At 41.9% G+C, this 13,024-nt stretch overlaps 2 protein-coding genes across 4 annotated transcripts in view; one reads left to right on the top strand and one right to left on the bottom strand.

Annotated features, from left to right (window-relative positions):
- The window catches only part of LOC121378368 (neurogenin-1-like), a 78,434-nt gene that overhangs the window by 17,399 nt on the left and 48,011 nt on the right, over positions 1-13,024 (bottom strand). The window lies entirely within an intron of this gene.
- Positions 4,445-13,024, top strand: part of LOC121379602 (protein PFC0760c-like) — a 69,179-nt gene continuing 60,599 nt past the window's right edge. Inside the window, exons 1-3 of the mRNA XM_041508250.1 lie at positions 4,445-4,597; positions 10,117-10,276; positions 10,406-10,545. Of these exons, the coding sequence (XP_041364184.1) occupies positions 4,445-4,597; positions 10,117-10,276; positions 10,406-10,545 (453 nt within the window). The remainder of the gene's footprint in view (positions 4,598-10,116; positions 10,277-10,405; positions 10,546-13,024) is intronic.

Genomic DNA, 13,024 nt, shown 5'->3' on the forward strand with positions numbered 1-13,024 from the left:
ATAAGTAAAGTTTTGATTTCAGTGATCATAAACGGCTCTAATAGTGAAGAATATGCCTTAGGGTCTGACCCTTTAATGTTACAATGGCAGTATGCACAACGTGTTGTTGTAAGCACACTAAACAGTTCACAGTTAACGAAACTTATAGTTACGGTTATAGTTATTGTTCTAGTTACAGTTAATGTTACAGTGACAGTGCCCAAAACGTGTGCATATATGCATGTTAAACAGTTCACAGTTCCAATAACTTACAGTTATGGTTATAGTTACTGTTACAGTTAATATAGTTCTCATTACAACTAATGTTAGTGGCAGTGCTAACAACGTGAGCATGTAGGAACGTTACACAGTTCAAAGTTAGGGTAACTCACACTTACAGTTATAATTACAGTTAAGCATGGTTCCATAAACTCTGTAATACGACGCAGATCGCCGCAGATCAACGACAATGGCTATTGGAACATAGTTGTAGACTGTCTCAGTAATCGAGGAAGTTACAGCTCGGTATCCAAGGTGTGGGGACATGATATCTACATCTAGTTTGTCTGGGAAGGGTTCATCTCTAAAGGAAGGAAGGCAGGAAATGGTTTATTTAACAACACACTCAACACATTTTATTTACGGTCATATGGCGTCGGACATATGGTTAAGGACCACACAGATATTGCGGGAGAAAACCCGCTGTCGCCACTTCATGGGCTACTCTTTTCAATTAGAAGCAAGGATATTTTATATGCACCATCCCATAGACAGGATAGCACATACCACGGCCTTTGATGTACCAGTCGTGGTGCACTGGCTGGAGCGAGGAATAGCCCAATGGGTCCAGTGACGGGGATCGATCCCAAACCGACCCAGAAAATTCTTCTTCTTTATTTTTGTCCATTAAAAACCAAATGCGGCCTGTGCGGTGCTCTAGTCTCGAATCATCATATTATTGTTGTTAAAGTTTAAATAGCATACATTAGATATGCAATATCCGTAATTAAACAGTCATTTCGTTTCATTGGTCCACAGAGCTGGCGGCCTAATTATCGTCTGCGAAGCAGAAGACTTCATTAACCTAATTTAAGCAAAATGGACCACCAAGTCGGTTTTCTATTGTATTAGCCTCATTCAGACTTTGGAACACCACGGATGTACTCAACGATCCCACCAGCATTAAAGCTGGTAGACGACCGGCCTGGGTGTCGTAGTGGTGTCGAGCAATCGGCCTTAAGGCTGGTAGTTACTGGGTTCGCATACCGGTACTGGCTCCCAATCAAATCGAGTTTTCACGGCTTAGTGGGTGAAATTTAAGACCATTTACACCGACTTCTCTTTGATTAACCACTAACAACTAACCAGATAAACAGTCCAGAGAGTTGAAGTGTGTGCCGAAGACAGCGTGCTTGAACCTTAATTGGATATAAGCATGGAAATAAAGTTAAAATGAATGAAAAGAATTAATGCTGGAAGGCGTTAGTTTCGTATCCCAGTATTGTTTAAGGGGTGAGGTGTAACTCAGTACAGTAAAGTGCTCGCCTGAGATGCGGTGGGTCATAGGATCGATAGCCCATGGTGAACTCAAGTTTTCACCCACGACTGATACATCAAAGTATATATATGCTGTCAATTATATGAGAAAGGGGCGGGAGGTGGCCCAGTGGTAAAGCGTCCGCCTAATTCGTGGTCGGTTTGGCATCGATCCCCGTGAGTGGGCCCATTGGGCCATTTCTCGCTTCAGCCAGTGCACCATGACTAGTATATCAAAGGCCGTGGTATGTGCTATCCTTTCTGTGGGATGGTGCATACAAAAGACCCCTTGCTATACTGATGGGAAAATATTGCGGGTTTCCTCAAATACAAATACCAAATGTTTGACATTCAATAGCCGATGATTAATAAATAAATGTGCTCTAGTGGTGTCGTTAAACAAAACAAACTTTGACTTTTTCTCACTTAAGTATGATTCGTAATAGTAATAACACAAGTATTTTTACGTACAAAAAAAATAATTGTGGGCGGAGACCTATCAATTATAGAGCCATTAGTGTTTCGTTGGCATTCGTAGTGCCAATGTTCTGTTAATAACGTGCAATTCCTGGCTGGTGGTTATCGAGTTATGTGTGTATATACAGGGTACGGTATCGACTGGGTTAATGATGAACCTAGTAATAGATATCTCTCATGAATAGATAAGTTCTAAAAAGATCCTACAAAAGATGATATGCGTATTCTGTTAGACCTTGAATATTTTGTTAACTTCCATGTAAAACTGTGACAAACTTCCATGTAAAACTGTGACAAAACTACAACGAACAATTACCAGAAAACGCTGATAATAGAACCAATGAGTATTTTATTTTTTTAGAAGATTTTACGTTGATACTTTATCTTACTATTAATAGCCGTGTAGGAACATATTAATTTCCGTACACAGGAATAAGTTACAATTGTTTTGTTTTTAGTGACGTTGATTTATTAATCGTCAGCTATTGAATGTCAAACACTTGGTAATTCTGACACGCAGTCTTCATAGGAAAACCGCTTTTCATAGGAAAACCGCTTTTCATAGGAAAACCGTAGTCTTCATAGGAAAACCGCTACATTTTTCTATTAGTGGCTAGGACTGTTTTGTGTGCACTTCCCCACAGACAGAACAGGGCAGAACATACCACAGTCTGATACTAGTATAGCATTGGTAGGGCGCTGGTTGGGACGAGGTGGGTGGGAAGCAAACGGAGAATGGGTTTACGGAGGGAGTTCGATCCTATGATGAAAACATCACAGAAGATTCCTCCACCGACTGATATAGACCCCGCCCACATTGTAAGATGAAGGCCATCCATAATATTTAATTGAGTTTTACCCGGAAGTAAGCATTTTGAAACGCTTGCCTACGTGAATAGTTTTTAAAACATCTGCCCTCTTAAACACTTAATATCGCTTAATACGTTGTAGGAAGCTGCAACCTTGTGGAAATTCATTAGTTACTAAATGTGATCCATACATTAATAAAGATCTTTGAAAATACGTGCCAGGTAAAACGAGAAGTTCTAACAATACCTAAAACCGTATAATTCTACTCTGTCCAAATTAACCACAGTTAATGGGAAAACAGCCACAACTAGCTTGACCTTTCAAGGTTATACCCATTAATAGTTAGCGACACAATTCGTACTTCTCGAAAGTATAATGCCAAAGCTAACGAAAAGGTCAACAAGAAATTTCCTCATTTGTGAATTCCTAGAAAATATGGCTCTTTGCGTCATTTTCTTTCGGCCCTGAGTGCCACGGAATATAACACCGCGGTAATTGAATCCATCCTTTCTTTTTTATGTGTCCATTCATGGGAAGCCATTATTGGGGGGTTTTCTTGATAATCCCTTGTTTCAGAAAAAAATCAATCAATGGCGGCGATACAAGAGACGTCTTAATAAAACTCGTGTTTCGGCTGGCAATAATGATGGCGGCGCTGTTTGACAGGACCGCGGTGAATAAACCGACGCGGTTAAAACCGCGGCTTCATATAAGTCCGCGTTGCATTACATCCATTATGTGGCTAGATTTGCCAAAGGGCAATAAACTTCATTTGGCTAAAGTTTCGCCCTGTCACGGCGGTTATATCGAGACATTCTTGCGCTGATGGGAGAAGTGGACGAAGCCAGGAGGCTAAACTTCCTAGTGTGTCCAGAGCAATCACAGTTCCCGTTTGAACGTGGTAAGACGTAAATGGTAAATGGTTATGGAAAGTGTACAAGAACGTAGTATTCTTGTACACAATGCGTTGGAAATATTCTGGGGTGTTGTTAAAGAAAGATTTCCTTGCAGTCCTTTTGCTACCTAGTAACAACTAACCATTGCTATGTGGGATTGACAGACAGCTCATATAGTTGCCCACGATAATGTACGTCCAGGTTGCTTTTTTTTCTGCTTTTTTTGTGTGGTTTTTTTTTTTTTGTTGTTGTTGTTGGAGGGGGGGGGGGGGGTATGTGCTTGTACAGGGTTCATGGGTTTGGGAGGTTCTGTTTTGAAAGGTGTTGTTGTTTTGCTTGTTTGATTTTATGAGGAGGTGTCTTGTGTGTGTGTGTGTGTGTGTGTGTGTGTTCGTGTGTCTGTGTGTCTGTTCGTGTGTGTGTGTGTGTGTGTGTATTCGTGTGTCTGTGCGTCCGTGTTAGTGTTTGCGTGTGTCGATTTGTGTGTGTATGTGTGTGTGTGTGTGTGTGTATGTGAGCGTATGTGTGTGTGTGTGTGTGTGTGTGTGTGTGTGTGTGTGTGTGTGTGTGTTTTTGTGTGTGTGTTGATTAGTGTGTGCGTATGTGTATGTGTGTGTCTATCCATGTCTATTTATCCTGTTACAACTGTTTCTGTTGTTGTTTATATATATATATATATATATTAGTACTTCACACACACACAAACACACACCGAACGCGAGGGCACTGGACACTGACCTGGTCGAATGCGGAACCTGTCGAAGGTGGTTATCGGAAACCGACGAAATCGAATCAGTCTACGATTCACGCCGTACGGGCCCCGCGGTTCTGATTGCCCAAGATGGATGACAGATAAACACATGTTTCAGGCCGCGGCATTTCAGTCGAGCGACTCGGGCGTAATCACTGTACACAATTATATTGTTATTTCATAGAGCAGGTTCGCCGTGCAATTAAATCAAACGGCTTGATCAGTTTACGTACATGTGCCCCGGCATCTATCTGGCCGGTAAAAGGCGAAATAATCAAAATCGCTGAATCAATATTTCAATTACACTCCACTACGAAAATAGTGCATCGCTCAGACGCCGCTTTTGTGGATCTTCAACAGCGTGCGGTATGCACAAAAGGGAAGGAATGTGTAGAGAGAGAGAAAAAAAAGAAATGGGGATATGATTCATAAGTGTCATTCAAAATTGATTGAAGGAAAGGAAACGACATCTCGGCAAATTTTAAACCATAACTGCTATTAGATTCTAACCCCTGAGGGGAGGGAGAATGAGAGAGAGAGAGAGAGAGAGAGAGAGAGAGAGAGAGAGAGAGAGAGAGAGAGAGAAGGAGGGAGACAGAGACAGACAGATAGAGAGAGACTGGATGGATGGATGGATGGATTAATAAATGTAACGACACCCCAGCACAAAAATACATCATCTATTGGGAGTTAAAGTGAGACAGAGTGAGAGAGAGAGGTGGAGTGGGGGAGGGAGGAAGGGAGGGAGGGAGAGCGAGATGCAGAGACAGAAAGAGAGGCGTGGAGAGAAAGAATGAAAAAGTGAGAGACAGAAAAACCGACAGACAGACAAAGAGGCAAAGAAATCCGCTGGTCAAGTGGCGTCATTCAAACTAAAACGACAAGTGTTTTTATATGTACTTTCAGGGTATACATGCCACAGCCTTTGGTGTGCTAGTCTTAAGACGGTGGTTGGTACTAACTGGAGAGGCAGCCATTAGAAAATAATAACAAAGACATTTTTGTTTACGGCGCTAAACTCAGGGTACTAATAAAAACAGATACTTCGAATGTCCCTGAGAGCCTACATACAGGCAAGGAAACATTTGTCCCATCATCGTCAACGTTATTGTCTACATACATTTATATGTCCAGAAATACGTGCTTGAACCTTTGCATTCAAATACATTGGGCTGAATTTACGAAGCCTGGGTTTTTTTTCTTAAACGCAGGTATTTAAGCATAGTAAATGTATGTAGTTACTTACACGCGTATAACTCTAAAACAGACTGTAAATTCGGCCAATTATCTTTAGCACTGTCATCATCATCATCATCATCACTGTCTTCGTCGTCATAATCCTAGTCCACGGCTGTGATGCAGTATAGCACTTTAGATAACACTATTCCAAATAGCATCTCCAAGGGGTCAAAGTTCGAAATGCCTCCGACTTTTAATACGACATTTAATATTGTCACGTCTGCCACTTGCGCTATATGTGGCAGGACTTGCTGTCATAAAATGTGGTCAGACAATTCGAGTAATTTGATTTTGAGTGGGATCGACGTACCAGGTACTGCCATGCTTGAAAGATAACACGGAGGCGGGACGTAACCCGGTGGTAAAGCGCTCGCTTTAATGCGCGGTCGGTCTAAGATCGATCCCCGTCAATGGGCCCGTTTTGGCTATTTCTTGTCCCAGCCAGTGCATCACGACTGGTATATCGAAGGCCGTGGTATATACTATCATATCTGTGGGATGGTGCATATAAGGGATGCCTTGCTACTAATGGAAAATGTAGCGGGTTTCCTCTCTCAGACTATATGTTAAAATTACCAAATGTTTGACGTCCAATAGCCGATTATTAATAAATCAATGTGCTCTAGTGGTGTCGTTAAACACAACACATTTTTGAAATATAACAGTATCTGTGCTGAACAGCGTTAGTGGCAAATTCCATCTGTCTGTAATCCGTATATGTATACGTATTAGTATACGTAATTGTAATGCGTAATTCGTAACAATCACTTTCCATTTAAATTGATTGAGTAGATTCCGCTTATGCGTCGCGGTACGCGAATGCGTAGACGTCTGTTAATGAGATCCCTCCGTGTATTACGGATTATGGATTATGGACAAATGAAATTTGCGTCTTTGTCAAATACGCGTCCGATTAAATCCAAAATGAGCAGCGTTATCTCTGTCTGTCTGTCTGTCTGTCTGTCTCTCTCTCTCTCTCTCTCTCTCTCTCTCTCTCTCTCTCTCTCTCTCTCTCTCTCTCTCTCTCTCTCTCTCTCCCGGCCTCGGTGGCGTCATGGTTAGGCCATTGGTCTACAGGCTGGTAGGTACTGGGTTCGGATCCCAGTCGAGGCATGGGATTGTTAATCCAGATACCTGATTGAGTGCTCCGCAAGGCTCAATGGGTAGGTGTAAACCACTTGCACCGACCAGAGATCCATAACTGGTTCAACAAAGGCCATGGTTTGTGCTATCCTGCTTGTGGGAAGCGCAAATAAAAGATCCCTTGCTGCTAATCGGAAAGAGTAGCCCATGTAGTGGCGACAGCGGGTTTCCTCTCAAAATATGTGTGGTCCTTAACCATATGTCTGACGCCATATAACCGTAAATAAAATGTGTTGAGTGCGTCGTTAAATAAATCATTTCTTTCCTCCCTCTCTCTCTCTCTCCCTCTCCCTCTCTCTCTCTCTCTCTCTCTCTCTCTCTCTCTCTCTCTCTCTCTCTCTCTCTCGCTCTGTGTTGTGTGTGTGTGTGTGTGTGTTTATGCGTGTCTCTCTCAGGCTCTGTCGCTCCGTTTCGCTCTGTCTGTCTGTGTATCGCTCTCTCTCTCTCTCTCTCTCTCTCTCTCTCTCTCTCTCTCTCTCTCTCTCTCTCTCTCTCTCTCTCTCTCTCTCTCTCTCTCTCTCTCTCTCTCTCTCTCTCTCTCTCTCTCTCTCTCTCTCTCGCACTCACACAGAGATACTCTTACACAAGTTCATTTGGGTAAACCAGTGCATGTATTAACCGGGTTTTTTTCTGATTATATGCCGTGTAGTTATATCACAGTGCATATCTCTGTATCTATGTGCATCTCTCTCTCTCTCTCTCTCTCTCTCTCTCTCTCTCTCTCTCTCTCTCTCCTCTCTCTCTCTCTCTCTCTCTCTCTCTCTCTCTCTCTCTCTCTCTCTCTCTCTCTCTCTCTCTCTCTCTCTCTCTCTCGCACTCACACAGTGATACTCTTACACAAGTTCATTTGGGTAAACCAGTGCATGTATTAACCGGGGTTGTTTCTGATTAGAATGCCGTGCAGGTTATCTAACAGATGCATTCTCTGTCTCTAGGGTATGAAAACTCATCTCTCTCTCTATCATCTCTCTCTATCTCTCTCTCTCTCTCTCTCTCTCTCTCTCTCTCTCTCTCTCTCTCTCTCTCTCGCTCTCTCTCTCTTTCCTTAGATTAATTTACAGGATATTATGATATTGTATTTATATTTATTGTGAATATGTTGACCGAAAAGGTTGCGTGTAGCAGCTTTAGCCACATGTCACCATTGTCGTATATAGATTCAGTGGCGGGTGCAGGATTTTTATCGAGAGTATGAGCAACATTATATCTACAGTATTCAGAGGGTGGGTGTGACGTTTAAAAAGGGCACCGAAGATACTTGAAAGAACAAACACATAAGTATATATATATATATATTAGTAAATTCGAGAAACATCAGAGGTGGCTGGCTGGATGCGTAACCCAGGCACATTCCCTTTGGATTCGCGCCTTATGGAATTATGACTTTCTGGAATGCACCGAGTGGTAGCGACTAACGTGGTCGGGGTCAACGTGTTGTTGAACGTAATGAATGGAAATTGGTCTACTCGCCTTGGGGTACCTACAGAAATGTAATTAATGTGATTCGGGCTGACCGGGCCAAAAGCAGATGTCAACCTCGGAACGGAATTCTTACTCATCCTGGAGCTTAGCTAACTTTATCTCGCTCAAAGGGAGGAAGGGGAGGGGGCGAAGTTATATTAGACTTACAGATGATGTTTCCATCACTGATGATGCTAAATAGTCGTGCTTTTGTTGTCATATGGAATACGGGATTGGGAGGGATGCCGAATGTACGTTCTTACGTCATGCCTTTGAATTCTGTTTTGTACAAAGATACGACTTTAGATATGCTAACGGCTTTCATCGTTTTGTTTACGACTTATAAGTGACGTACCAGTCGAGAGAGCGTCATATTCCTTTGTCGTTGTCATAGATTTAACCAAATATTTATTCAGATCTACTGGTCCAACCAAAGCGGACTGTATTTTTTGTCTCCGTCTACCTGTCCGTCCGTCCGTCCGTCCGTCTGGATGGCTGTCCGTCTGTCACACACATAGTTTTGTGGACTTTGTTTTTCGCAATGTCTCATGATAGTTATGCCTTTATCACAGATACAGATCTATACAGATGTAGATCTAGTTTGGCTTTCGTGGTCATTTGACTATTTTGTGGCTCTTGAAAATTGGCTTGGGAACTTGGAACTTGGAAAACTGTTTAACGTGCACATTCAGAGCAAGCAGAATGGTTATTATTATTATTATTATTATATTATTATTACCTCTAATATATGTGATACAGTTGTGAAAATGGCACGACTGCCACTCACTTTGCCAGCTTCTCGTTAACTACGACACTGCCAGGTACGAACGTCCATGGAAACTGATATTTCACTTCGCGTGTCGTTTACGCAACGTCCATATGACACGAACCATAAATAAACGAACACCGTTTAGTTCTCAATTATGTATTATAACGCAAATAAAATCCGCTCGTAAAAACTAAGCGATGGGTTACCTGAGAATGAAATTACGTGACTAAAATGTTGGTTACGTCAACCTCAAATCTGCACTGTCGTGCAATCCTTTATGTGGTAATGCGCTCGCTTGATGCGCGGTCGGTTTGAGATCGATCCCCGTCGGTGGGCCCATTTGGGCTATTTCTCGCCCCAGCCAGTGCACCACGACTGGTATATCAAAGGCCGTGGCATATGTTATCTTGTCTATGGGATTGTGCATATAAAAGATCCCTTGCTGCTAATCGAAAAGAGTAGCCCATGACTTTGCGACAGCGGGTTTCCTCCCTCAATATCTGTGTGGTCCTTAACCATATGTTTGACGCCATATAACCGTAAATAAAATGTGTTGAGTGCGTCGTTAAATAAATCATTTTCTTCCTTCATGTAACATTCTAAAATTCATAAATTCATACATTATGTTGCTTATATTTTAATAACTCGTCCCCGCTGGGATTTCATAACCGTAGCACTGGCGAATATGTTTATCGTATCCTAAGCGTTTACCAATAAAATGTTTTATTATATTGCACACTGCATGCAAAAGTAAGGAACTTCAAACGTATGTCGAGGTCATTGACATGTATTTTAATATGTATGTAAACGTTATAAATTTCACGGGCCTGCTTACAAATGGAAATATTATATTTTAGCTATAAAAGTCAACTATAAACTTGATCGAAATCGATGTGCATTATCTCGCACCACAGATCTGTATATTTGCACTTTATGCCAGAATAAGCGTTATGGTTTTGTAATATTTAAGGTGTGTGTGTGTGTAGAATCGGGGACAGGAGGTGATGTGTTTTCGGCATTGCGATCCTGCTTAACACAAATTTGATTGTTCTAAGAGGAAGCAATTCAGTGATAATGATGATGTTTATGATGAATCTAACAACGGTGATATGGACAATGAACTTGACGACGAAAATGACGATGAATTTGAAGACGAAGACGACGACGATGATGATGACGACGAAGACGACGATTATGATCATGACGACGAAGACTGTGATGATGATGATCATGACGACGACGACGACGACGACGACGAAAACCATGATGATGAAGATGACGACGATAATTATGATAATGATGATGATGACGAATATGATAATGATGATGAATTTGACGACGAAGACGACAATAATGATGGCGACATCGACGACAATAATGATAAGGAATTTGACGAAGACGACCATCATGATGACGATGACGATCATCATGATGACGAAGACGACCATCATCATGACGATGACGATCATCATCATGATAATGCAGTTTATTTTCGTATTTATAGTCAAACAAGGTTCAGGAAAACGCACGTGCTGTTGTCCACGTGGTTGTATTAAGTCAGCTTAGCTGTAACGAATCCTCTCCACCGATAAAATGTGAGCATAAAGGCCATTTTTACAACCATTCGTGCGACAGAAATAGCGCACCATGTCTAAATTACCACGAGTTCATCCCCCCGACACCTGATATCAATTGAATAAATCCGTTTCGCCTTGGCTCATATGGAAATACAATTAGGAGTTACACTACTATATCGATTTACGGGGACACGGCTAACAAAACACTAGAACAAATTAGCCGTTTGTGAAATGTTACCCGTGCCGAGAATCGAACGGTCGGCTAAATACATTCGTGACCGCCAGACTGTAAGACAGGTCGACAGAGCCCTAATAATGATTTTAAAAGCCTGCTTCATTGCTAAGGACCGTTCCAGAAATTATGATATTAGAGAGGATTTTTTTTCTTATGAATACCCTCATTGTGAATGTGTTTGAGACCGGAGTGCTTTTTGTTGCTACTGTTGTTGTTTCATTGTTGTTGGTTTTTTTATTGTGGTTGTTGCTGTTATTGTTGTTGTTGTTGTTGTTTTATTGTTGTTGTTGTTATTGATGTGGGGGTTTTTCTTACAGCTAAACCAAGAATCACCTCACCGCTATCATTATTACGCCCCCCTCCCCCCCCCTCTAATATTAACCCTGATATTCGTAATCTGTAATGCGTAATCCCCATCATGGGCTTCCTATATGCAAACGGGTTGAGTATAATCCGTGTATGCCTCCTCCGTACGCCAGTGCGTATCCCATCACTATGTGCATTGTGGATTACGTCTACGTATAAGCATTTGGATTACGGACTTAAGTTTCGTGCTTATATCGAATTAAGGTTCAAGCACGCTGTCCTGGGCACACATCTCGGCTATCTGGGCTGTCTGTCCAGGACAGCGCGTTAGTGGTTAGTTGTTATTGGGTTGATAAACTCGCTCTTGGTTAGAGCCGGTACCGGGATACGAACCCAGTACCTACCAGCCTCAATTTCTATGGGTCAACCACTACACCACCGATGTCGGTAGTTATTCCATGTCGACTAACAGCGTTAAAGGTACTTGTCCGTCTTCTATTGTACTTTAAGCTATTTCTGTCTAAAACAGTTTATAAGCACCTATACCTATTCGTCGGACATTTCAAAACACAGACACATTTTACACGGTCTTTTTTTAAACAACACCACTAGAGCACATTGATTTATTAATCATCGGCTATTAAATGTCAAACATTTGGTAATTCTGACACGTAGTCATCAAAGGAAACCCGCCACATTTTTCTTAACGCAGCAAGGAGTCTTTTATATGCACTTTCCCACAGACAGGAAATCACATACCACGGCCTTTAAGCAGTTGTGGTGCACTGGTTGGAACGAGAAAACCCCAATCAGTTGAATGGATCCTCCGAGGTGGTTTGATCCTGCGACCGCAAGCACCTCAAGCGAGCACTCAACCGACTGATCTAAATTCCACCCTTACAAGGTCATGTGTCTTTAAATTCGTTGATGTAATTTTTTTAACAAAAGTCTGTCATAACGAGATCGTAACAAACATATATGATTTGAAAACGTACGAGAACCGAATCATATGCCTGTTTCACCTATTAGAACCGGCTGGCAAGATCGCCGTGAAAGTGACAAAACTGACCGCCGGGTTGACGTTCAGTTGGCGTTTATCGATCCCCCGTTTCTACAATCGGTCGCACGCGGACATTTCAAATGGCTTTATTTATGTTCCCTATTATCTGAAAGTGAAATGCACACCTCGTGTTTGGGTAAACGTGTTTTGTTTACTGTTTTTCTAGGATAAATATTACTTTGAAATCTTATAGCGTGATTTAGACAGGATAATCCTTCAATCTATACCCATGCAGCTATATCCTTTACGGAAAAGGTTTAGACAAGTAAAATTAGTGCATGTGTGTGTCTGGGGGGGGGGGGGGGGGGTATATGTGTGTGTGTGTGTGTGTGTGTGTGTGTGTGTTTTGTGCGGTTAATGTCAGTTTTGGGGTCCGATCCTGCTTTCAAATAAACTTTGAAGGTTGGGCTATGTTAACGGCAAATAGAGATAGTGTGATATATATCATGCACAGTAGAGATCTATACGCCAGGGCCCATATTTTCGAAGCCATCTTAGCCTACGAAATCGTGAAATCATCGTAAGCTATGACGTCACTATGGCGTGCGCTGTAGTGACGTCACAACCTACGACGGTTTTACGATTTCGTAGCGCTAAGATGGCTTCGAAAATAGGGCCCCTGTCCTCTTAAACAATATACGATACTTTCTGTTAAAACAGAGTTTCTTGCTTAGAGGCCCGACGTAGCCCAGTGGTAAAGCGTCTGATTGATGTGCCATCGGTCTGGGATCGATCCCCGTTGATGGGCCCATTATATATATATTTATATATATATATATATATAT

Source organism: Gigantopelta aegis, chromosome 8, assembly GCF_016097555.1.
Source record: "Gigantopelta aegis isolate Gae_Host chromosome 8, Gae_host_genome, whole genome shotgun sequence".
Taxonomy (NCBI): Eukaryota; Metazoa; Mollusca; class Gastropoda; order Neomphalida; family Peltospiridae; genus Gigantopelta; species Gigantopelta aegis.